The following is a 25,568-nucleotide window of genomic DNA, read 5'->3' as shown; positions in this document are numbered from 1 at the left end:
CCCAACCGAACGGCATACAAGAGCTGGGGACTGGGTGACACCTTTGCTGAGAGCAGCCTTCGCTCCTTCCCATACCCATCCCTTGAGTGACACTTTCGTTAAAGAGGGGAGAAAAGGCCCTTTCTCCTTKCCCTGCTGAATCTCTGGAGTTAGTCAGACCTCGTGCCTTCTGTGCCAGAGCCTTCTGAAGTGATTTCTTGCGTTTTTTAGGAGATTTCTCCAGCTCCCTGATGTCTGTTCGGTGACTGAAAAACCCTGTCTGTGTCAGATCAGGGGGATGCAGTAATCCCTTGAGATTAYCCCCAAGAACATAGTCAAAACACACAACGTGGAGGTGGGAGGAAATCGCGCTCTGCAGGGGAGAAGGCAGCGGTAACCTCCCTGGCTCGGAAGAGGCTGGTCACAGCGGAGCCACCGTTGTAGGGGGCATTGGGGGCCAAACTGGGAACCTTTGGAGCTGAAAGCCTGAGCCGAAGAGCTCGGTTTTGTTTGCAAGGCGCACTCCACCTCCCCCCAAGCCCGCGGCAGGCTGGGTGCCCCCCCTGCGTTAACTCCCGGGCTGCGGCCACCCTTCAGGAGAGGCTGCCTCTCGCATCTGTGGCCCAAGCACAAATTCCTGAGAGCGAGCACCGGTCTTGTATGCAAGAACCCGTCTTTCCCTTTATTTATACAGCTGACAAGCATTAGGCGGACTGGAAAGGCTACAGCACCAGTCCCAGCGACCTGCCGGGCCGCTCCACCAACGCGCAGYGCGAGGCCGGCGCCCGCCAGCTTCGGGTCGCTCCGGGCGCGTGGGCCGGCATGGCGGGGAGCTCGCCCCGCCGCCGCAGGGCCYCTCCGGCTTGTCACCCGCTGCCTTCGGAGCGGCACCGCCTGGGCGCTTTGAATTAAAACCCTGCTTTCCCCGAGCCTGGTGAGGCTGATGGCGGGAGGCAGAGAAGGAGGCGGCGGCCCGGCCCGGCCCCTTCGCGCGCGGCCGCGCCGTTCCGGGGGCCGCTTTCGCGGGCGGACTCATGGCGGCGGGTGAGGCGGGCGCCGGGCCGCGGCACCCCGCGCTCTTCCCCCGGCGGCGGCTGCGGGGAGCGGGCCGCAGCAGGGGCGGCTCCCCCGGCCGGGGCCCGCCGCAGGGTCTCTCCGCGCCCCCGGGGCCCCCTCAGCGCCCAGCCCAGCCCAGGCCGCGCGCGCCGTTTCGCGGCACCGCGCTCCGCCGGTCTCTGCTGGGCCGCTCGGGAGCGGAGCTTGCTTCTTCCTTAAGTGCATATTCCGGCTTAACCCCTGCCAAATCCCGCTTGGGTGGCAGGGAGACGAAGCGTTAATTCAGCTTGTTCCCCGGCGCGGCCTTAGCCCCCCGCCGCCCCGCAGGGCTTGGGGCCGGCGGTCGGGGCGCGACGTGTCGCTCCCTGTGGCTGCAGCCTCGCTAATCCTTTGCCGCCTTTTTTCTTGCCCCCTCTCGGTGCAGTGAATTGTTCTCCTCCGCCTCGATAACCGGGAGGAGAAGGGTGACCATGCCGACGGTGGTGGTGATGGACGTGTCGCTSTCCATGACGCGGCCCGTCTCGGTGGAGGGCTCCGAGGAGTATCAGCGGAAGCACCTGGCTGTCCACGGCCTCACCATGCTCTTCGAGCACATGGCGACCAACTACAAGCTGGAGTTCACGGCCCTGGTGGTGTTCTCGTCGCTCTGGGAGCTGATGGTGCCCTTCACGAGAGACTACAACACGCTGCAGGTAGGGGTTGGGGTTGTGAAACCCCACGTCGGTCGGCTGCTGATGTTCAGGGCTGTTCGTGCTTCGTGATCGTAGGGAAATTGCGGGATTTCGTATCGTCCCGCGCGCAGTGCGTTGTAAGAGCATCTTGAATTGAATGTTTTATCCGTATTTTAAAGGTAGGTGAAACCAATGTGTTTGATGCGTTGTACTACCTCCAAAATCAGTGCCTTTGCAGATGACCTCTGAAACGTGGTTAATTAACTTAAAAGCGGAGCTGGAGACAGGCAGGATGACAGGGCTGCCCGATGAAGCTTTTACAAATYCTGGTGGTTCTGGGACATTCGCGTTTTTGTCTCTAGTTGTTGATTTGATCTTGATAAATGATGCAGCAGACAAGCATTTAGAAAGGTTTTGAATGAAGCGATTTGGTAGAGGGAAGATGTGTTTTACAGTGGGTAACAGTTGAAGTAGGGTGAGAATGAGAATAAAAGGGTTTCAGGTCTTGCAGATGTTGTGGGAAGTGTGTGGGGGGGTAAATGGAGAGAGGCTGAGAGGGAAGTTTCTTATGAATGCTGTTAGGCGCTCAAAGTCTCTGGACCCAGTAAAAGTTGCACATATTTATCAGATTATCATTTATAGGGTCAAGAAGAAATGACATGTCGTGGTCACAGGGCACCATGTTTTAGGTTTGTCAGTCATGGGACAAACATATTTTAAAAGATATTTTCTGTTACGGTTTCATTTTACTAGAAGAATGCCAGTGCGTTCTCTTTTGTTTATATCTCTTTCCTCCTTAAGATTTTGCTTTGGGAATCTCTGAAAGGAAAGAGTCCAACCAAGCTCCTCCAGCACGTCAGTTTTACAGTTGCACCCTTCTTACAATGCTGTGTTAAAGCAGTGTGAAGTGTTCATTTTAAGGAGGAAAAACTAATTTATGGTTAAAGGCACAGGAGGTGGATATGAGAGTTTGGGATTCTGTTACTCTCTCTGCCAAAGAGTTTTTGTGAGATAAGCTCCTTGTGGCCTACTTCCTGAATCTCCAAAAAGTTAAAATTGTTGTGACACCTGGGAGGTTTTTCTAAGCTGAATTCCACGGAGCTGTATTGTGAGGCCACCAAACATTATGCTCTGAAATGTCACATGCTCCCGGTCCCTTCGGTGGACTAATATGCAAAAAGCAAATACGACTCGGTTTGAGCAATGAGGTGGTGGTTGTTTGCAGTGTATTTGGAGCTGTTTGGCTGGAATGTTCTCCAGGAAGGCAAAGTGTTGTGTTTCTCTCATATTCTGGAACAGAAATGGAAATAGATAGTTTGTTTTACATTAGGCATTGCTTCAGATTTTGACTTTATTGTTTCTTGGAGATCTGTAATGGATGTTGCTTTTTTCCTTGAAGAGCTGTGTTCACACTATAGTTTCTTCAAAATCAGCTTTCATGCTTGTCTCATGATACCTTTCACTACTTTATCCTATCGTTTTTTCACCTTGCAGGCCATATATAAGAACACRGCACTTTGCAGTGTGGTATAATGCAAAACAAACGTATTTACTTACCACAGAATTGTGAATGACTGTTCTGTGTTTCCTGATAGCGATATTTCACCTAGCAGTTATTGTACTATTTGTTTTTACAGGAAGCCCTAAGTAACATGGATGATTATGACAAAACATGTTTAGAATCAGCGCTGCTTGGGGTTTGCAATATTGTCCAGCAGGAATGGGGTGCAGCAATTCCTTGCCAGGTATGACTGGTTGCTGATGTTCACTATACTCAGGATCTAGCGTATACTTAGTAATCCCTGTAAATTTCAGAAAGAAATGTAAATGTGTTTTGAGACTTTTTGAATACTCTCAGGTATGCTGGTGCTACAGGAAGTTAAAGAACTAGTATTTTGGATATGCTCTAGGATATGAACAGGAGAAGGTGCTCTATTAAAATACTAAACAGCAAAAACCTGGATGGTTTTCTGTCCGAATGTGTTACTGTAGTGGAGAGAGAAGTGTTTGGGGATGTTGCATATCAGTGATGCTCTCCTTGTGCACCTGCATGTTAGCAAATTTTTCCCGGAAGTATCTTTTTGGATGCCTGATGTTTGACCTGAGTGCAATCTACTGCTCTAGGAACCTCAGCCAGCTTGGAAAGGCTGTAGTCACACATGCAGTAACCTTTACCCTGCAGCACCTGATGATCTCCAGACCCCACAACAGTCCCAGGTCTCAAGCAGCAGCAAGGCTGACTACTGAGTGTATTTTGATCTGTCTTCTTTCCCTTATGAGTCATTTTGCATGCATCTGCTTGCATACTCCATTCAGTCATTGCAGCTCTCAGCCTTCTGAATTTGCTGCTTCTTAGGGCAAAGTCTGCTTTTAACCCTCAGTTTTTGAGACACGAAGAGCCTGCTGCTCTTTGGGTTAGGATTTAAGTTCAGTAATTTTGCAGCTCATTGAGCTAGGAACATCTCTCAAACAATATTCCATAAGGAGACAAAAGAAAATCAGTTCTTTGTCTAGACAAAATGCTTCATAGTCTAGCCAGAATAAAAGGCACCTTGAAAAAGCAGACATTCAAAGTGAAGTACTAGACAGATGTAAAAACCAAGCATAGATTAGATCTCAACAGTTTGATCTCTCATTTATATCATAGGCCATTGTACTAGAACATCAGGTTATTGAATGATGAAAGGCARTGGGAAATGTATTGCGTGTAATCTTGTAATAGTAAAGAATATTGCTGGTAACAGTTCAAACACAATTACTGAAGAGACTGCAAAAGAGATAGATTGAGATTAGGAGAAAATAAAAATCTGGATGTAATGGATATGCATTAGTTTCAGCTGGATTTTATTTTCCTCCCTTCTCRGAAAAAATAATGCCTGCTGTTGCTGTACGATGTTGAAAGAACAGCTATTTTGCTATACTAGAAATGACTAAATGTAAATTAAATCATCAAATTAAATAATTCCATTAAATAATTCCAGCAAATGTAAATAATTCCATTATTTAATGCAACCTRTCAGGGCAGGTTTCTACAGAGAGTGACTTTGGACATGTAATTGAATGGAAAAATGTATATTTTGTTTTAATAGTTTTGTTGCAAAATGTGAATGCACTGCAACTGTATTTGTTAGCAAAGAATTAAGGTAATTAATGTTAGTCTTTGTATGGCTTCTGTAGTTTGTAGTAAGATTTGGACTGCTGTCCAGATTCTGCAAAGAAATGATCGTAGTTTGCTTTATTTTGCAACTTAATTCCCAAGGTTCTCAAGTCCGTCAGCTTTTCTGGCTGTGTAGTCACTGCACTTCTAGTGTACACTTAAAAATGGCCATGTTTATGCACAGCATGATATGTTTATGGCTATGGAATTTAAATTCTAGTGCAATTGCCTAATTACAACAAAATGCATATTTATTGTGCTTGTAATTTAAATTGTAATGGTTAAATCTGTAATTTTTCATTTATGTGCTTAGTTCTGAAGACATTGCTTACAATCCTTCATCTAGCTCAGTGGAGGAAATGCCAGTGTGAGCAGGGATTTTCAGTACAGAAATGCATGCTGCTAGAAAGACTAGTGTTGGTGCATAGTTGCTCTCTGCAGGTGGAAACATATCTTTATTTGAAAATGCTAATCTATCATTTTTCATTCAAGGTTGTTCTTGTCACTGATGGCTGCTTAGGGATTGGCAGAGGCTCCCTACGGCACTCGCTAGCTACTCACAACCAGCGAAGTGAAAGCAACCGATTTCCACTGCCTTTCCCTTTCCCGTCCAAGTTATATGTCATGTGCATGGCAAATCTGGAGGAGGTGATGTCTTTAACATATACTTTCTTTTTTGTTATACTGGATAATTAATGTTCTTATCGGATCACATGTGCATCACAAAACTTACTTTGACGTTCTTGTGCTTAATTTTAGTGCTTAGTTGACGTTGTGGACTTAGTGTTAATTATTTGGTGAAATTTAACTGTAGTATCTTTTTTAAAGTTTATTGTTGTGCTTAGATTATGAGGTTCCAGGTCTTTATAAATCATGACAGTTTATCCCTGGGGAACTTTATATAATTTTCATTTCACTATTTGTATTGATACCTTTACTGCATTAATTACCTCAAACATTTTTGTGGGCTTTTCTTAATGTACAGTTAAATTCTTAAGTAAATGACTTCTGTTTCAAAGATACTCAACACCTAAAACAACAGCAACTTTATTTAGAAATGTGAATGAGCTGAACTAAGTCTCTGAGATGGAGTGTTCAAACAACTTCTGTCCATTTTGAAGGAAAGGTGACTGTTTTCGTTCTCTTCAGGTACCTTTGAAAATCTCAGTAYCGTCTTTAAAGATCGTGGCAGTATTTAAAATTCTGTTGAATAAAAATGTTTAAAACGAAGCTTATATAGACTGAAGTTCCTTAAATTAGATTTTATTAATAGTATCACTTTTACCTTGACACCTACATTTTTTCATCATGGGCAGAAGGATTTTCTACTTAGACAGGCAATAGATATTTCAGCTTCAAGGTCTCTGTCAGGGCTGATCCTCTTGACTAAGCTGATGAGTTAAARTGTTGTTTACAAATCAGAATAACTGGGAAAATGTTTAAAGTAAATCTTTTATTACTGATAAGTTTAAGTGCTTTCACAACCATGCTACTCAAAGGGAATTATATCTGCCTTGCCTCTTAAAGATTACATTATTCTAAAGGAGCTGGAAACTTACAATTACCAATAAAATATTATGTTATTTAAGGCATTCCTGTACTCTTGAAGACTTGAGAGCTTCTGAGATTACTGATTGCTTGAATCTGCCTTCAGAGCAGAATCTAACATGATAAAGCAGTGTATTATTTGTTACTGGGCCAAGTACTGTCTCTGGGCTAATACAAATGTAACGTTAGGAGTACGTTTCCTGAGAGAAAAAGAATATTGGTTTATTTAGAAAGAAGTAAGATGATGAAAAATCGTGATAGYATCCAGTCAGACTTTTTGCTGTGTTGTGTAGATTTTCTGTAACTCATGCTATTTAAGAAGAGGAGAGTAAAGACAAAGCTTAACAAAAACATTTCACTTTATTTTTGTGCAGCTTCAGAGCACAGATTCCTTGGACTGTCTGGAACGGCTCATAGATTTAAACAATGGAGAAGGGCAGATTTTTACTATCGATGGACCTCTTTGCTTGAAGAATGTGCAGTCTATGTTTGGGTTAGTAGATGTGTGGATAACATGCCATTGTGAAGGTTTTCAGTTAGTATCTGTAAAGGAAAACAAATAGAACAAAAAATCCAATTATATATATGATTAATCTTTTTTTTCTTTTAGTCAATTATCATGTTAACTGTATTTTAATCTTGACCTTCACTGGTTAAGGTCAAGATTTATTTTAATAGTTCTGTAGCTAAACCATAACATCTGTTATGATTGGGTGATAGGAGATACTAATTTCTAGAATTGATGTTAATTYGCCATCAGTATGATAATGTGCTGCTTTGTGTCATAATTTGGCAATGCTAGAACTATTGAWTTAACTGTAGTTAAAACAGAAGAATAAAGTTTTGGGAGCTTAGTGTGCTTTAGACAAACTTAAATAACTTTCATTTGATATGTATTATTTTTTCCCTAATTATAACTGATCATGTTCTAGAAAGCTAATAGACGTGGCTTATACACCATTCCACGCTGTTCTTAAGTGTGGCCACTTAACATCTGATGTGCAAGTATTTCCCAGACCAGAACCTTTCATTATAGATGAGGAAATAGACCCCATCCCTAAAGCAATTAATACAGGTAACACATCTTCTTTGTTTTTTACTTAAATCCATTTGATTTTTACTGTTTCACTGCCAACTCTTATCCTGTGTAGTTACTATTTCATCCACTTGCTCTCTGACCTGCAAGGAACACAGTCACCACCAGTGTAATTGCTTGGTATATGTGGCACCATGGGACAAGAATCTCATCCTGTTTCAGCCACATGTACCTGGTGAAAGGACTGGAGTAAGGTAGAGGCACTCTCAGAGCCCTAAGTGCCAATTTCTAGGGGTAGGGACTGTGGAAGACAGCCATGGGYTGCTCTCCAAGATTGCCCTCATAAGCTTCATGGAGTATAGGAGTGGTGTGTTTGAGAATGGGCTGCATTTGATGTTAGGATTGCCTTTCACAAAAAGACCCCATGCTCTCAGATGAGATAAACTGGCATCTTTCTGGTGGTCTCTTTGAGGATTACACTAGAGGTGGGATTGAGAAATGTTGGTGAGGTAGTGTGGGTAAAGCTGGAGATTTTAAAAAGTCTGTGTCTGTATTGTTTGTGTCTGTCATTCTGGCACTTCTCACCAATATTAAATTATTTTAAAAAATTACTGTGCAAAGAAAACCTTTCTCAGCCCTCCCTTTGCTGGATACTGCACCTGTGCATGGAAAGTAGTCTAGCTAGTCTATGCCTGTGACTTGCAAATGGCTAGGTACAGCTCTTAGAGAGAGAGTACACTGACCTTCACTGCTTTGCCCTAGAGAGTGAATTTGAATTGTAGCATCAGAATTACTCTCGGCATCTCTGCAGTGCACTTGGCCACATGCATTTTGTTTTTGTTCTTTCCAATCTGGTGGTAGAGTGCTGTGGCTCTTGAGCCAAAGGCTGACATCCTTAGTGTTGGTGACACCTCGGTGTGGCTAAGTCTGCAAGAGAGTTGATGGGAGTTCCTGAGGGCTTTGTGCTGTCTGTGTAGTGCGAAGAGAGTGACTTCATTAGACTGTATGCCTCTGGATAACCGATGATGCCTCTCCTTGAGCTTTTACTTCTACTAGTAACTTAATTTCCTGGATATGCCCTGCAGACTTCTTGTGTTCTTCAACAACAGGTGCACAGCTTGCATGTGAATAAGTACACGATAGTGGCAAAAGGAATTGCAAGGAAGTGAACTCTAACCCATAAATTACTGCCATCGTGATTGTCTTGGTTTGGTGTTTTTTTTTTTTTTAATATGCAAGAGAAAAGCATTTTTCACTTGGGGTGGATCACACTGTAATGCCACTTTTTATTTGCAGCTGCATACTGTTTAAATAGGTTTGAATGTGTCTGTGCCAAAACAGCAAAAGCAAAGAAAAAGAGCATGAAGTCTGTCTTGAGGAGGGAGGCTTTCCGTTGAACTTAATGTTGGAACTCCTCCTGTCATTCCAAAGATATGAATTTGGCATGAAAGAGATTTTGTTCTATGTGCATTAAAATGCAGTATATGATGCACTCGGTCCCTGAATTCCTCTATGGCTTTAATCAAGTGTTCTTTATTCAGCTATGGGTAAAAATCAACTGAATTGCCTTTGGGCCAGGTCCTTTGCTTGGGCTGTCAAGGAGAAGGCTGTGCTTCCTGGTTCCTTGCAGCTAAGAAGTGGGGGAGCTCTAGGAGTGGAACACAAGGAGGAGATGACATTTGCTTTCATGGATTTCACTGCAGCTGATATAATGGGGCAAGGCTGGGTATGGATGACAGGGCTGGGCTGCCTCAATCTGGTACCAGTAAACACCCACCACTTCTTATGCGATGGAGCTGCATTTGAACTGCTTGAGGGTGTATAAAACTGAAGAACCGCAAGTCAGTCTTCCCAGTCCTGGGAACGGGCCCCTTAGGGCTAACCTTGTGAGAGAATTGATGGGAATTCCTGCAGATTCTGTGGTGCCAGTTCAAAGCCGGTAGATTTGGTTTAGTCCATCTACACCTTTTTATCCTTATAGAGAACCTGTATTTTCTCTCCTTTTGAATTTATAAAAAGGCAATTGGGTACAGTGTAAAAACAATGTGCATGATTCCCTATGTATCCAGAAACACAGTTGGTGGATAGCATTATGTGTCTGATGGAAATTACATTCTCATCTTGAAGTGTCATGGTACTGTGTATGAATGTTTGGGTTTCAATAACACCTAGAGACCCCARACAAGGTTGGGGCTCTGTTGTAGTCTAGTCACTGCTTCAGAAAACTTAGAGTGGTGTAAGAAGTGGTAATACTAAATTGACTCTGAATACATTTCAGCTATTTTGAAAACTGACTTAAACCTCTTGTCTCCCTACAGATCTAGAAATTGTTGGTTTTGTAGATATAGCTGACATTTCTAGCCCTCCTGTCTTATCCAGACACTTGGTATTGCCCATTGCACTTAACAGAGGTGAGCAAGTTTTGTTTCTTGTAGCAAACACTGCTTTAAGCTTCCCCTCCAATGGCTGTGGTGGTTTAGATTAGAAGCAAAGGTTTTATGCTTCTTCTGAAGGTCAGATATCTCTGAAGACATGTTTGCGTAGTTACATGAAAATCAAAACCTTGAACACAAGCTCTTTACTTACTTTTTCTAAATGATATGTTCTTTGAAAAGTTCATCTGTACAGAAAAAAAAGAAATGATAGAGGAAACAGTGTCCTTATAGCATCGTTATTAATAGAACTTGCTAAACTTAGAGCTAAAAATAGTTATAGGCCAGGAAATATGTGGTGCACGATGAATACTTAATGCCTGCTTCCAATTTCTTTCTTGGAAAGATTTGTTGTTGTAAAAAATCTGGTGTTAATAACAACTAGATTGCTCAGTTCAGTGCATTAGTTGCTGCTCATTGGGGCCAGGTGTATATATATATACATATGTATATACCTAAATAACTGCTCTAGGCTTTGAGGATGGGTGAGTATGTTCTTGACTTGCATCTGCTAGTGTGCCTCGGCGTGTGTTAAGAAGGACTTCCCTTTCCTTTTGTCCTGGCTTTGGAGTGGCACAAAGAGAAACTGAGATACCTCTTGGTGAAGAAGATTGAAAGTGCCGGATGTGTTTTCATCTCTGTATTAGCCCTCTTATCCTGCTAGGCCTTTCACCTTAGAAGATATTGGCAGTTAAATCACAGCTGCATTCCAGCTGCTAAAACATACTAAGTTTGTCATAATGATGACAAAGTGCGTAGGAACATGTGAGGAGAGGACTTGAAATTCAGAATGCTTTTGGTTCAGAAGCAGCCATGTGGTCATTGCCAAAATATTGGTGCCTTTTTATTTCACTGCTAGTTTCTTCAAAGCTGAGGGTTTTCCTGCACAATGGATAACTCTGTGAAGTTTTGTGAATAGGGAACAATAGAATAATTCTATAACATTATAATGCCACTTTGCCCCTACAGTTCATTTAGCAGCTGTTCATTCTACAGGAGGATTACCTGAAGCTTGGCTTCTCTAACAGGGCTGTTGTGATTCAGCCTTACCCAGCTGCAGCTGGAGGGTTTGCCACTCACTGCCACCTCTGGGGCTGCCTTTTATTGCTCCCTCATGTGGGATTACCTCCCCCCTCAGGTTTGCTTGCTCACTGAAAATGAGTTGGGTTAGTTTAAATAGTGGGTCTTTGTTAACCCGACTCATTTCGACTGACACAGGCTAGGGAGTGATTATACAAAGAGCTCAGTGAGCAGATCAGAGACCTGCAGCCCGGTGGCTGGGAGGTTGGGATACAGTAGTCTCTTCAGCCCTTGCTGCTGTGAGAAAAGCTGGTGGTTGTGTTCAGAAAGTATAATATTAAAATACCGCCAGCTCTCACATCCAGAGCCTTTTCTGAAGGAAGGAAAACAGACAAGCATGAAAAAAGTTGCATGGCAGAATGCTGCTTGGTGCTGGAAACTCTTGCATTACAGAAGACACAGGTTGATAAGTGTGATGGAAATAGAAATAGTATGTTTGAATTTACTCCCATGCTGCCCCTTGGTTTTCTTTTCTTCTTCTCCAGAAGGTGATGAGGTGGGACCTGGGATAACGGATGACACTGAAGATGAAAATTCAGCTAATCAGATCGCTGGGAAAATCCCCAACTTCTGTGTTTTGTTACATGGGAGCCTGAAAGTGGAGGGCATGGTGGCTGTCGTCCAGTTGGGGTATGGAGCTGGATGTCTGCCTGAAAAAATCCCTTTTTCTTTGCTGATTCAGACTTTACTCTGTACAGAACTCTGCATTGCTAGACAAAGCTGTGGATTTTTATTATGTGGATATGTATCTGCCAGTATAAATTGCAAATAATGAAAACAATAGCCTCCACACAGTGGGAGGAAGGCAAATTCTAGGCAAAGAGGGGTAGGCACTTTTCAGCCTTTGGGATTTGCTCTTTTCAATAGGCCAGAGTGGTATGGAATGCTCTATTCACAAGCTGATAGTAAGAAGAAATCAAACCTCATGATGTCACTCTTTGAACCTGGTCCTGAGCCCCTTCCATGGCTGGGGAAGATGGCACAGCTTGGACCTATTTCAGGTACTAGTCACACTCTTTTGAATACCTGTTGTGCATTCACTGTTTTCTTGCATGAATGACCTTGCCAGGTCTTATTTATTAAATTTCTTTTCCATCCCTCCCAGATGCAAAAGAAAATCCTTATGGAGAGGATGACAATAAGAGCCCTTTCCCCTTGCAACCCAAAAACAAGCGCAGTTATGCACAGAATGTTACTGTATGGATTAAACCAAGTGGCCTCCAGGTAATGATACAGGCTTTGGACTTGATGCTTTACTTGAGTCAGCAGTATCTGTCTCACAGTGAAGTGGAGCCTGTGTCTGTCCATTTAACGTAATTGCTTTTCTTTTATTTTTATAAATGCTGCCTCTTTAAAGTGTCATGATTAAAATGCAATCAGAAAGCATAGTTTATTTAATGAAAGCTATGTCTCTAGTGTAGCATCTGGCTTAGTTTATTGGATTTAGTGTAATTACCGTTTTATGTTTTAGCCTCCACGAGTTGCAGTCCTGTTAATGATGAGGATTATTTATCAATAAATAGTTGAGGATTCTTTTCTGCAGATTCCCTAACAGTTGCCAATATCTTTTTTTCTTTTCTGCAGACAGATGTACAGAAGATCTTGAGAAATGCAAGGAAGCTCCCCGAGAAGACGCAAACATTCTATAAAGTAAGATGTTACAGGCCAGCGCAAGTTTGATCCATAGTGACAGTGATGCATCTGAGAGAGGAGCGCATACTGTCTGTTTCTGTAGGATGTCCTGTGCAGAGCTTGTAGGGCTTTGCAAAAGCACACATTGTCCTGTAAGGAAGGAGGCACCTGAATGGTCCATTTTACAGACTAGCTAAGGTGAGGCAGGGGGTCTGGTTTCCCACCATCACATTCTGTGGCAAGGTGGCAAAGAAGTGTCATGTTTACAGGTGTCTCTCATGATCCCTGCTACATCTGTGGTGAATTTATTTGCAGATTTTATACTGTTGTCTGGGCAGAAATAAACTGAGGGATCAGACCAGAATCAGGACACAGATGTCATTCTGTGTCATAAACATTGCACTGCAACTGTCTCCTATGTTTTTCCTACCAGTGAAGCAGAGAAACACAAAATTCCAGGCAAATTTGGCCATATCATAACACTCCATAATTTAGACTGTAGCTGGAGGCAATTGTTGTTCCTCTTGTAAGCTTAGTACTGAAGCAGTTTATTACTRTAACCCTCAGAGACTTTAAGAATGAATACGATGTCTAAATGCACACAGGCCATTGTCATAAGTTTACAATGAAGAAAAATTWATATATATATAAATTTTGCTAGACACTGTGGTTAAAGTCAGCAGTCAATAAAGTCCAAGTTGGAGGCTAACCCCAGTTGGGACACAGGCAGAACAGGCAGGCACAGAGCTGAATGCACAAAGGGATAAGGGAGAATTAGAGGGTGTCCAGGAAGGGAGCAAGGGAAAACCAGCACTGCTTAGCTCTGTCACCGTAATGTTACTGTATGTCACTGTGCCCTGAAGCATTTTCAGCTCATGAGCAGCTGAGCAGTTTCCAGCAGTTCTACAGATAGCTCAAGTTATTTTCCCGTAAGTGAACAAGTTTACATTTAAAAAAATTWAAAAAAAGTTTATGATGTAAAGCCTCACAGTGGCTTTAAAAGGAATTTTCCTTCCTTGCAGGAACTTAACCGTTTACGAAAGGCAGCTCTGGCCTTTGGCTTTTTGGACCTCTTGAAAGGTGTGGCAGACATGCTGGAGCGGGAGTGCACCCTGCTTCCGGACACCGCTCATCCCGATGCAGCGTTTCAGCTCACACATGCTGCTCAGCAGCTCAAGGTGGCAAGTACTGGGGCATCAGAATATGCTGCYTATGATCATAACATTGCTCCTCTGCAGACAGACTTTTCCGGTAGCAGCACTGAAAGAATGTGAAGTCTCCATTTTGGAAACTCCTATAAATGAAGACTCAAGTGGTTCAAATTATCTTGTCCTCTTTACTTCTGGGACCTGTTTAATTACCGTTTGGAAACCTTCCTATGCAAACAGGGTCCCTTATTTGCATCAGTGCTCTCTGAATAAACTTAGCTAATTTGTGGTGGTTTTAGTCAGACCTGGAAACCATGCTGTTAAGTGTCCCAGAGTCAAATATGGTGTTGGATAATGGGTGGAAGTTATTTAGTACATGTGAGGAAAGAGAAAGAAAATACTGCTTGTGGCTTTTGGCCTCCCCAAAACATGGTTACTAAATGAATTCACTGGTAAAAGTGTCCAAAAAGGCAGCTACTACTGTTTTACACTTGGATTTGAATTGTCCAAAGAATGTGTGAGAATCACTGTGCAAAATCATACACAGATAACTTCAGGGTGACATCACTAATGTTATGCCTGACTTGAAAGTTAGTCTGTACTGCAGTAATGAACATAAGCACTTGCATTGCAGTGCTTATGCTTGTGGAAGTAACGTAATCTTTTGAAAAGGCAGTTTTTTATTTGTGTAATATTAATAAAGAGTAATTCTTAATGAATACTTAGTTGTTTTCATTCCATTTTCATGGCAACTTCGCTGTGTGTATGCTTAATGTCACAGTTCTAAAACTACCCAGTGAAGGCCAAGTCCCAGCAGTTTATCATGACAGCTGAATTGTTCTTTCCCTTAGTATAGGAAGTTGTATAAACAACTAAACTGAAACAAAATTTGGTTGTAAATCTTTATTAATAGTCCTTCAGAAAGAATATGTTTCTAATGAACTCAGTAGTGTAAGATCTGTGACAGCTCACACCAGGTACCACAGTTTCACTGAGAAGTATCACGTATGAGTACATATGGATTTTATAACAGAATTTTAAATGCCCAGTGGAGAAATTAAAGTATGAAAGTGATCCCTGCTGTTCCAATGCGCAACTATTCGGTCCCTTGACATACTTCAAACATACATAAGTACAGTGTGCACTGTGGTGAAACAGTAAGTGACTGTGTAAGTAATGCTCAGCTCTTCTGAGTGAACCTATCTGCACTCTCCTTTGAGAGTAAGCCCTTGAGTGAAGTCTCTAAAAAGCAACTGCATCATGCTACTTGTTGACAAAAAACGTTTGTGAAATGCAGCATGGAGCTTGTACTAGTTGTTAAAATCTCCTTATGGCATAATTTCTTTCTTCACAGTAACAATCACTGGGGCCTGGTCATGAATAGTAAGCTGTTTGTTACTTTTAAGCATCAAAAGTACTTAATTTTCTGTAGGATTCACATTGTTTTACAGTTAAAAAAAAAAAAAAAAAACAGTAAGATGGCACTAAGCTAATCTCAACTTCAGTGCCTGTTCTGGATTGCTGGCGTTGCTTTGCTGGCATTGCTTTGCATTGCCCTGGGGTCAATGGCAGTCATGATGCAGCCTGTTCTACCACAACATAGTTTTAGAACAAGCTTATTATACTTTTTCTAAACTGGATTAAGGAGGCCAGAGGGATCTAGAATCAACTAGGAGAAGCTAGGTGTGAGGAAGCACATCTTGAAAAGAAGTCAATTGAAACAAGTGTTTCAACATGAGAAAACAGATGACCTAGAACATTGCGGGGGCAAGGGGAGGTTTCTCTTTCTTTTGGTTGTTTAAAGCAAACAGAGGGAAAAGGGTCCCGTCAAGCCCTGCGTGGGATCTCCCTTGCTAAGATTTGGTACATGATATCAAAACAATCCATGGTTTATTAGACCCACCACTCCATTCATCAGGGGCTGTCTAACAAAGCATACATGCCAATTTCTCAGCTACACTCCTAAATTTAGGAAGTAGAAAAACAATCCTCACTGCCTTTCAGCAGGCTATAAATACAGGAGCTACAGCCCTGACAGGAAGGAGCAGAGGGGACCTGCCTCCTGGGACAGTTCCAGGTTTGTGTTTCTCCCATTCTCATGAAATGTGTCTCCTTCTGCATCAGTGGATCGAGTTCTGCTGGGGTTTAGATGCTAAGAGTAAGCTCATAGCCATGTTTTCTTGTTTTGCTATATTTCAGTGCTTGCATTATCAATGAGGAAAGCACTTCTGGCCATGTGACAGGCTGGCAGCTTCCTTTCCCTAATGCCTGGGTAGGATTTATCCTGCTAAGCAGGTGTTGGGGAGGTCCACATAGTGCTCCTATTCTGTTAAGACTAAACTGGAAACAGAGCAAGTTAGTAGCATCTAACCTGACATCAGTACTTCCAGTTAAATTTAACAGCAGCAGCATGCTTCAATAAAAGCCCCAACCATTAATAAACAGCCGAACACTGTTCATAGTGGTCTCAGACTCTGTTCCTCCTGCCATCGAAATGGCACCCTGAGAACAGCATGGGCCAGCTAATACTATATCCCAACATCAGAAGCCCTATCTGCATGCAATATTGAAAGAGCAAATATCCAATTAAAAGATAAACACTATTTCTATTTAGTGCTGCTCCACTGTTTATAAGCATATTATATGCAGATAATAGGATTTCTTTCTAATATGGTAGTTGATGGGACACAAGTTTAAACGTTTCTGTTCAGTGATAAATGCCATGCATACATATGATTGGAATGGAACAAAATACAGTATATGGGAATGTTACCTGAATTCACTATGAAATCTAATATGATTTAACTTTACAAAATTCTTTACATTGCAGTGGGTAAAACCATAAGAATTAGAGGCTTATCTTATCACTGAGATAAGTTAGATAAGAAAGCATTGCAGTCCTCCTTTACTTCATCTTTCTCTTCTTTGGTCCAAGGTGCTTTCTCCTTTGCTTGTAGAGATGACGGAAGTTTACAAATAGCCCTGAAAAAGAATGAAGTGTTTAAGCAGGACGTTATTGCATCTTATTAACGCTAGAAGGCTGTACCAGATTAAAATTCAGGAAATAGGCAGGGCAAGCAATTGCAGCCCCTCACCCCCACAACAGTTTAAGGGCATGTAGAGCTTTGAAAGCTAATGCAAGTATTTTCTTGCTGGGGGAGGCTGGAGTTGCTGCTCGGGTGGTTTGGTACTGTGGGGCTGCTCAAAGGTTGCTTTGTCCCTTTTGAAGTTGCAACACCAGCCGTGCAGAGATGGGAAAGGATCCAACAGGTATTTCAGACTGAATCACAATTTATTCTTTAAGCAATTTCTGAGATGAGTATGCATAGTAAAATGTTATCTTATGTTCAGAAATACGAGAACAGAAGAAACCAAATGTGAATCAATGAAGCACCGTTCTTCTTTAAATGTACTACTATCTAAAAAGCCTCCTATATAGTTTCCTGGAAAAACATGTCTTCATGTTGCACTAGTGCTTATAATGCAGTTCAGTTAAACACTGCTTTAGTTTGGAACTATATTTAGATTTCAGCTAAATCATTCTGAAGCTCAAATACCATGTGAAGTGGAAAACTAAGTATGCAGAGGCTATAAAACATTTAAACAATTATTCTTTTAACCCAAGTGATCTGTAGGTAATGATGCTAACTCATTACTAAGGTCCCCTACTTGGGGGCTAACCAATTCTAATTATAGCTGTATTCCCCCCTACCCCTGGCAAGTTTACATAAACAAGCAACAAGGATAAAGCCAGCTTAAGCTTGAACAATTTTGTGTTGCCATGATCCCAGAGATACAGGAATTTAAATTGCTTAGGAAAATATATATATATATATATATATATATTCAGAAGAAACTGGCCTTTTTATTTCAATAGTGAGAAATACAATTAAATATCTTACCTAAAAATAAGGCTATAAGGTATACTTGAAGCAAGAATGAAAACTGGATTGTGACGTTCAGTGGATTTGGCAATGCCAGACTAAATTTCCCTGTTTCACTGAAGATTGGAATGGATTGAACGATACAGACAGCTGAAAGCAGAAGACCACCATGATTATAAAACACAGGTAAAATATACACTTGCCCAGCCCACACCAACTTTTTCAAGGTGTTCCCTTATGTTCTAGCTCTCGTTAACTATTTTCATTACATATGAACCATTTTTTAAGCTGTTTTTTAAACGTGCAGTATGATGGAAAGCAGCTAGCTCAGGCAGTATAGCGGTTTAGCTATAGGAATCTCCAGCACAGCAAGCTTGCCCGTGTGAGACACTGTTCTCATACACAACTATCTTGCCTGCAGGGCCTGAGCCAGCAACATTTACCAGGTAGAAACACCCACAGCAACGGAACAGGCGCAGTCTTTCCCATGCTGGGAGTTGGGCAATGCACAAGCCTACTCCTGGCTCAGAGACGGGTTCTGACAGGCATRATTAAAACAGATTTCCTACAACTAGAAGCTAGGCAGGGACATGCTTCTTTAAAAAAAAAAAAAAGAAAAAAAAAAAACCCTGACCTGTTCAGCGAGAAGAGATCAGTGTAAAACCGCCTCCTTTCCAGGGGAGGTACAGCAAGACGACTGGGGGCCTGCAGCTTCCACCGAGCAGTCGCTCTCCAAGCGGAGAGGGAACAGAGCCCACCCGGCAAGCGCCAGGCCTTTCTCAGACCAGGCTTTGCTGCTTTCGGAGGAATAACCTGCTCCTGCCCGTCCCAACCATGCGTTTACAAGATAACGCAAAGGTCTGTGAGCACTAGACTGATCAACTCAGGCCTAGCACGCAAAAGCAAACGCTTTGGATCAGCGGAGAGAAGTGAACGTGCTCTTCCTGCGCCCCTCGCGTGGCACGCAGCCCACGCCGGGTCGCGTCGTCCAGCCGACCTTTTGTCRCCTTTACTCTCCTCCCCAGCGCCCGAAAGGAAGACCTCTGTTCACGTCAAATCGAAAAGATAAGTTTCATTCAGCGAGGAAGACAAAAACGCTCACCTTTGGTTCAGCTCAAAGCAAATTTCCATTTATCCGTTGTTCTATTATTTTTAGTCCAGCAGCCAGACCAAAAATTCAGTTATTTGCACAGCTTTAACCTCTCCAAGCATTAAGCTGCCTTTCTCGGACGTACCTTCAGCCAAGCATCCCAAAGGGTAGAGAGGGATCCAGCTGGTGTAGCGGAGCCAGGTTAGTGGTTTCCATTCAATACCGATGCACGAAAGCATATAGTAGGGATACCTAGAGTCAATTCAGTTTGAGAAGAGAGAGATACTGTTTAAAATGGAGACTGCTACTAGAATTAGTCTTTCATTTATCTGCTGTATAGACTAGTCAACGTAATTCCCAAATTACACAAGAATATTCAAAACCTGTTCCTAGGGATGACGGACACATTTTTATTTGGGAGTTTACGGACCTAATGCTATTATTCTGACCATATGGATGACTTTAACTGCCCAACTTGTCTAATAAACTTTTCAGAATACTTTTTTTTGGGGGGGGGGGGGGAAGAGAAACAGAGCATAGTGCAGCTAGCTTAGCAATGGAAATTCAAAGGGCAGCGCTATCTTTAACACTCCCAACTTGTTACAGCTGTTGGTAGATAAAGCAACCTAGGAAAGCTGTGATAGGCGATGTCTAAAGGACATTTTACTCTCCAGAGACAATATACTAGTGCCAAGGGATTTCTCTTCCAAAAGGTACCGAGATCAAAATCTTCTTTAAAGAGCTCTTGGGAAGGACCAAACTGTTCTGTGCACACCTGCTAGAGGAAAATCCCACAAACCTGAACAGCTCAATGATACTCCAGAAATAAAATATGAAGAACACCACAGCTTTGCTCTGCATTTCCTCTAAACTTCCAAGGACAACAAACAAAATAAAGTTTCTTCCAAATACCTGTTTAAAAAACAAATCAAGGAGTAAATAGTCACACTGTTCATCAAAAGAAAGAGCAAGTCCTTGCTGTCAAAAATACGCAGCATGAGCACTCTTCAAGCCTGAAACATCCACTAGGCACATTTTGCACGTTTAGGTCCAATCCAAGGGACCTGGTCATAAATAGTTCAGCTGCACTTTTACACACAACAACCAGAATAAAAGGGGAACTGGAAGCAAATCAAAAACACATTGTTTTCATCAGCTGCCTCYTCCTTGTTGTCCTAAAGCCTCTCAGCTAGGCCACGGAAGAAGACAAGACAGTGCCACGACTAAGGCTGGGGAAGCAGGGATTCCTGCTGCTTAAGATATTCCCTACGGCAGTGCCAGTGAGGTTGTATCACTTATTTTAGGAGAGTCTACACGCTATTATGTAAAATACAGATTTACTTTAAACATGGGAAGAACAAGGAGAAGAATCTTAAACTATTACCTGGATTACAGCAGGTATCAGCGGTGATCTGACTAGTCCTATCAGCGAATTCAAGATCTCCATTAATGCCAGGGTCTGGCAGAAATACATCATGTCAGCGATGGTGTGAAACGTGTCGTAGAAGGAGTCTGAAAGACACAGGGAACCATCTGAAGGACAAACGGATTTTAAAGCCCAGGAAGCTGGCTGAAATGCACAGCTCTTGACAACAGGGCTCTATTTGTATTTGAAAAAAAATTATGCGTAATTACACAGGTAACTCTGTTACTGATTTTATCTTGAAGTCACAGGTCAGAAGCAATGCTCAAATGTTTTGTATCACACACAAAGATCAAGAACTATTTCAGTAATAACTTTACAAAAAAGAAAAAAAGATAGCTCTGTACCTCAACAGAATGAAGCATCTTCAAAAACCATAATATTCTAGCCAGTACTTTCTCAATAATACTAATATTAATATTGCAGTAAATGAGACATTTTCCTCCAACTGATTTCTTTAAATGAAATCTTGGCAGAGTACAGCGAGTATCGCTCATCAGAATCTGCAACTGTCATTTACAAGAGCAGAGTATTTCCCTATCCTTGACATTGCGATGACTTTTGGGAGGCTTTTGTTGTGTGTTTCAGTGATGCACTTACTGTTTCCTAAGTATGTCTTTAGATTTCACTATTTAGAAAGTATTAAAAACAGCATTAAAAGCAAAACAAAAAACCCCAGTATGAATAAAACAGTGCTTATTACTTGCCTTTTCCCAGGATGAACAGTCGTACTGTCATGTTCACAAAAATCCAAGAGAATCCCAAAAACTGTACAAGATTATACATGATTAAGTATCCTTTCTTCAGGTGTTTGAAAGCTACAATCAATAACAAACACATCGGGTGAGCAGAATACRGTGGTGCCCCTCCTGCAAAGGGTACAGCCGCAAGAGCACAGCTGCCCGTGTCTCCGTGTCCCTACGGCTAATGAGGGAAGCCGGATCGTGAGAAGAGGGTTGCTGTGTATATCGTGGGTTCTGCTTGCTTTTAACATCATCTGATAGAACTAAACTTTTGCTAGACAGATTTTTAAATCCCTTAGAAACTGCAGTCCAGTTTTATTAAATTTCTAAATAGTTCATAACACAGAGATTCCCCTCCCAGATGCACGGGGCCAGTCAAATCGACCCGCAAGAGCTGAGGCTCACACAAGAGAGCGACGAGAGTTTTCTACACCCCATTTCACACACTACGAAGATATGGCTACTTACGGTCTTTTGGGACTCTGGATTCTATTTTCATTTTGTTCATCTTTTCTTCTTCCTGAAGACGAGGGATAAGGTTTTAGARAGTGTTACTGTAATTAGCAAGTGATTTGTTAACTATCCTGCTGCAAAGCTAGGGGGGTTAAAACTCAGAGAAGCAGCCAGTCGCTAGAGGGTTTAAATTTTCACCTCCATAAAATGAAGCAGATTTCTCATCCAGAAAGAACGGTACTATAAGAGCTAGAGGCTGTGAACTAATTATCCCACCTTTCCTTTGCTATGCATTTTCTTCTAGAAATTTGGTGCTTATGGTGATAAAGCCAGTCGTTTTCTCCGTTAATCCCCAATTATCACCGTTTCTCAGAACTGTTCCTCAAAACGCTTCACGACCCACTGGCGGCCCGAAGGGAACCGAGACCCCCAGCCCGAGCTCGCTGCCGCCGCCGCCGGAGCGGTCGAGTCCGACCCCGCGGCAGGGAGGCGCAGCCAGGGCTGGGGACGCAGCGCCCACGCGGGTACAGCCCGCGAAACCCCCCGCTTTCCCGACGAGCGGGGCCCACGCCTGGCAGCTCCGCGCCTCCCTAGGGCGCGTGGATGCGGATCAGGACACACAGAGCGCGGGCTGCCGGCCCGGATCGCAGCTGCCGCTCTTTTTCAACCAGAAACGTGCCTATTCCCGACTCCCTGCCTAGAGCTCGAGTCTTTAACCGGCTCCAGCGGCACCTGTATGAGACAGCAGTGACAGTCAGCGCGCTAGACAGCCCCGGGGCACGCGTCCACCGCGCGGGAACCGCCGCTGCTCCGCGGCTGGCGGCCCGAGCCCGCAGGACTGACCTTCTCCCTGAGCTCCATCTCGGCGTCCGACTCGTCCAACCAGCGATCGAAGTCAGGCGCCAGGAAGAGCGGGCGCTTCTCCTGCCTGGTGAGTCTCTCCCACCAGCTGCTCTCCTTTTTCTGCACAGTGATGTTGAGCTGCCTTTGAGTCACCTTGTACCGGGGCTGAGGGCAGACACAGGAACGTACGTCAGCAGAAGCCCTGAGACACTGGCCTTGCTTGGTCGAACCCACAATTTCRGCTTTAGACCTTCTTGCTTTTAATACTGTGAGCCACCCACTTTCTCCTCTAGCCAGCGGTAAAAATGACACTAGCATCAGCCACAGGTACATGTCCAAAAAATGGGACCTCACGTGGCAGCTGTGAGAGGAAGGGCRAAGAGCGTTTGGAGATGCTTGGAGAGAGCGGCGAGCTGACGTTTCTACTGCTGGCGAACCTCACCTAATAGCTGGTGGCACAGAAGGCAGCTGGTGGACCTGGCAGTGGTCACCGCCGCCCCAGGAAGGTTCCCCACCACAGCCACCCTCTGCCTAACAGCAGCCCCAAACTCCTCTCCACCCTTACAGCGCTCAGCACCATCTCCTTGGGTGCCCACCCTTGCTGCCACCGTCGGAGCCCTCCTCTCCTCGAGCCTACGCCAGGGTCCTCTGCACAAAACCGCCTCTCCAACACGGCCGAAACGGATGCAGAAGAGCCGTGACCCACATCCTTGGCTGAGCGTGTGACGCCAGCGCTGCTCTCCGTCAAGGCTGCCCGGGCCACCCCCAGGACACTAGAAGGCTACGGCTATAACTTACTGCTAATGCTCAGTCCTCGCCTGTCAGGAGCTCCATCTCTCACTGGTGGCCAACCTGGTGCCAGCAGGACCCGAGAGGCCCTCGCGGTGCAGACCAAAGCTAGGAGAGGACCACCYGGGCTGCGACACCTCCCAGTCCCCCCACCTGGGGTTACACAGCTTTCGCGGGTCAAAAGGTCCAGGGCAGTTTGTCACTCCACTCCAAACCTGCRTCTCAACCGGTCTTGGAGCTCCTGCCCTTCTCTGACCCTCTGCAGATCTGCCAGCAGCGGTCACCGACCGCCCGTCAAGCTCTTCTCCAGGGAAGTGTCAGCTCAGCATCAGTTTCTGGAGGATCGGACCCCAGCGCTTCATCCCTCCGGCCCCTGGCCGTGTTGCACGGAGGACACGGCCTCCTGCCCCGCTGGAGAAGCAGAGCTGAACCCGTGGCTCCCGGGCTCGTTGCAGCTATCCCGAGAGGCAGCCAGGCAGCGGCAGGACAAATCCTCCATGGGCAGCAGAGCCCAGGGTCTTCCCAAGCCCCTCACAGCTTTGAGGGGTAAAGACAGACTTTAGGGCCACCTGCGAGCAAGGCAGGCGCCCGGCTGCTCTTCCAGCAAAGCTCGCTCCTCCTGTGCTACAACGGGAATTAAGGCAGCAGGAGGAATTTCACAGCAGGAGCTGCCACATGTTTGTACCGGCAACCTAAGGAATTTGCGCAAGCCAGAAGCGCCAGTTTTCAGGACTTTCTTTTTGTCCGGCCACAAAAAAAACCCAGGAAACACTTGGCAACACGGCAATCCCCTCCTCAACCATCAAGGTTGTACCAAAGCACTGCCAGATTCTCCCACTCTTTTGCTGCTTTGATCAAACCCTTTAAAAAGTTGCAGCTATTGTACAACACCTGCGATGAATGGAGAGCCCTGTTTTTATTAAAGCTTACTCAAACGAGCGTTAGCTCCGGTGAGGTGATTTGCATTAAAGCAGGGTGGAGGCTGAGCRCGGGGATGAAGAGCAGCCACAGGCAGCACTCGCCAGGGAGATCTAAAACAGCCCGTCGTGAGCTCTGAGGCACAGGCACTTCGCTTTCATGTTTTTTGAGAATTACAAAGAAAAAGTAAAAGTTCGAGGAGGAAAAAAAAAAATACCTACTTTAGGCTCAACTGGTTCTAGGAACTCGATCTGGAACTCGTAGATGTTGTCCCCCTTGGCACCGTGTCCCTGAGCTGAAAGGCAAGAGTCACCGGTCAGCGCGGGGCCCGGGCGAGCAACCTGTTACACGCGGGGGCGCGAGCCAACGGGGCCGGAGCGGCCGCGACCCCCCTCGCGAAGGCAGGCGGATCCGCTCGCCGCCTGCTCACGCGGCTCCGATCCCCGGCAGGGCTCCGAAACCCGGAGCGCCCGGTTTCGCTTCCGGCCTTTCACGGGGAGCCGCTGTAAGCCGAGCCGAGGCCGAAGGCGTTTCAGAGCGACGCCCGATCAAATGGCCTCGGCTGCGGCTCGCCCGCGTTTGTTAGATGTTGCACCTGCATTTAAAAAGAAAACGGCCAAAAACGCGAATAAAACGCGAAAAATAGCCACGGCGCGTCCTCGGCGCTGCCTCGACCAGCGAGCCGGAGGGCGCCGCGACCGGGAGCCGCTCGGCCGGAACAGCCCCCCTTGCAGGGAGGATCTGCTTTACCTTTCAAATCGAGCGCTAGGTCCCGACGCAGACGTTYGATAACGCTTGCAAACAAGGTCTTTGCAGAAGGAAAATCGCTGCGGGTTATCGCCGGGGTTCGGCCGAGGGGGGCAGGCAGCGAACACAGGGACGTTTCACCGACATTTGAATATGAGGAGTGTTTTTTTCTTTTTTTTTGTTAGATAAGACATGACCTGCTGTCACTACGAGCGCTCGATACAAGCCGGGATCGCGCACGGGTGCATTTCGGGATCCGAGGCCGGAGCGGAGCTCACCCGTTCCCACCAAGGAGGTCAACGGGACCCCACGTTGCTGGGGCACCCGGCACCCCTCGGGAGCAAGAAAATAACCTTAAAACAGCCGCCTACCTTTGAAATAAAGCACGTTGTCGGTGATGGTGATGTCTGGGTTCTGGGGAAGAAGAAGCAGTTTCAGGCGAYGGTTCCAGCGGCCGGAGAAGGTCCAAGGGAGCCGGGGGCTGCGGTCCCACCGGGAAGGGACCCGCCACCTGCTCCAGTGCCCCAAATCCGGCTCGGGGCCGCCGGGGAGCTGCCTCCGTCCGGGGCCAGCTGCTTTTGCCCCTGCGATGGCCAAGGCGCCGGGGGCAAAGGACACGGGTGCCGGGGCCGTGCCAGCAGGTCAGTGGCGTGGAAGAGCACGGGAAGGCACGGCCACCCCGAGCCGCCCCGCTCGGGCATCGCTCCCACGGGCGACGCTTCGCCCCAACGGCGGGGAGAGCGGCGCGACGGGCCGAGCTGACGGCAAGGCCTGGAGCGGGGAAGCGCAAACCAGCCTGGGTGCGGGGAACCTGGGAAACACCCCGGGTCGGGGCAACCCAACGGGAGCGAAGTGGCAGCGCTAACGCACCCGCCATGGGTGCAGCCACCCCGACACCGGCAATGCACCTGCTCCAGATGCAGCCACCCCAGGTTGGTG

At 45.1% G+C, this 25,568-nt stretch overlaps 3 protein-coding genes across 4 annotated transcripts in view; 2 read left to right on the top strand and 1 right to left on the bottom strand.

Moving 5' to 3' along the window:
- The first annotated feature begins 1,010 nt into the window (after positions 1–1,010).
- INTS14 (integrator complex subunit 14) lies at positions 1,011–14,458 on the top strand. 2 transcript variants are annotated; one of them, XM_026074356.1, is made up of 12 exons: positions 1,011–1,023; positions 1,460–1,727; positions 3,344–3,451; positions 5,356–5,511; positions 6,786–6,904; positions 7,344–7,486; positions 9,766–9,858; positions 11,445–11,589; positions 11,827–11,960; positions 12,065–12,183; positions 12,544–12,609; positions 13,614–14,453. In XM_026074356.1, exons 2-12 carry the CDS (start codon positions 1,506–1,508, stop codon positions 13,863–13,865), a joined length of 1,557 nt encoding a protein of 518 aa, XP_025930141.1. In that variant the 5' UTR covers positions 1,011–1,023; positions 1,460–1,505; the 3' UTR covers positions 13,866–14,453. The 2 variants fall into 2 exon arrangements, with proteins under 2 accessions (XP_025930141.1, XP_025930132.1); XM_026074347.1 differs by lacking the exons at positions 1,011–1,023; positions 9,766–9,858 and having other exon boundaries at positions 13,614–14,458.
- A 97-nt stretch (positions 14,459–14,555) lies between these two features.
- Positions 14,556–25,568, bottom strand: part of HACD3 (3-hydroxyacyl-CoA dehydratase 3) — a 12,182-nt gene continuing 1,169 nt past the window's right edge. Inside the window, exons 2-11 of the mRNA XM_026073379.1 lie at positions 25,001–25,043; positions 24,104–24,177; positions 22,176–22,340; positions 21,348–21,399; positions 20,844–20,954; positions 20,098–20,225; positions 19,513–19,625; positions 18,859–18,965; positions 17,642–17,773; positions 14,556–16,721 (exon numbers count right to left, since the gene is read on the bottom strand). Of these exons, the coding sequence (XP_025929164.1) occupies positions 16,645–16,721; positions 17,642–17,773; positions 18,859–18,965; positions 19,513–19,625; positions 20,098–20,225; positions 20,844–20,954; positions 21,348–21,399; positions 22,176–22,340; positions 24,104–24,177; positions 25,001–25,043 (1,002 nt within the window). The 3' untranslated portion in view covers positions 14,556–16,644. The remainder of the gene's footprint in view (positions 16,722–17,641; positions 17,774–18,858; positions 18,966–19,512; positions 19,626–20,097; positions 20,226–20,843; positions 20,955–21,347; positions 21,400–22,175; positions 22,341–24,103; positions 24,178–25,000; positions 25,044–25,568) is intronic.
- The window catches only part of DPP8 (dipeptidyl peptidase 8), a 34,380-nt gene continuing 34,355 nt past the window's right edge, over positions 25,544–25,568 (top strand). Inside the window, exon 1 of the mRNA XM_026074029.1 lies at positions 25,544–25,561. The gene's annotated coding sequence lies outside the window, so the exon portion shown is untranslated. The remainder of the gene's footprint in view (positions 25,562–25,568) is intronic.

Source organism: Apteryx rowi, unplaced genomic scaffold (assembly GCF_003343035.1).
Source record: "Apteryx rowi isolate R43461 unplaced genomic scaffold, aptRow1 scaffold_11, whole genome shotgun sequence".
In the NCBI taxonomy this organism is placed as follows: domain Eukaryota; kingdom Metazoa; phylum Chordata; class Aves; order Apterygiformes; family Apterygidae; genus Apteryx; species Apteryx rowi.
This window is presented reverse-complemented; position numbering and strand designations above follow the sequence as displayed.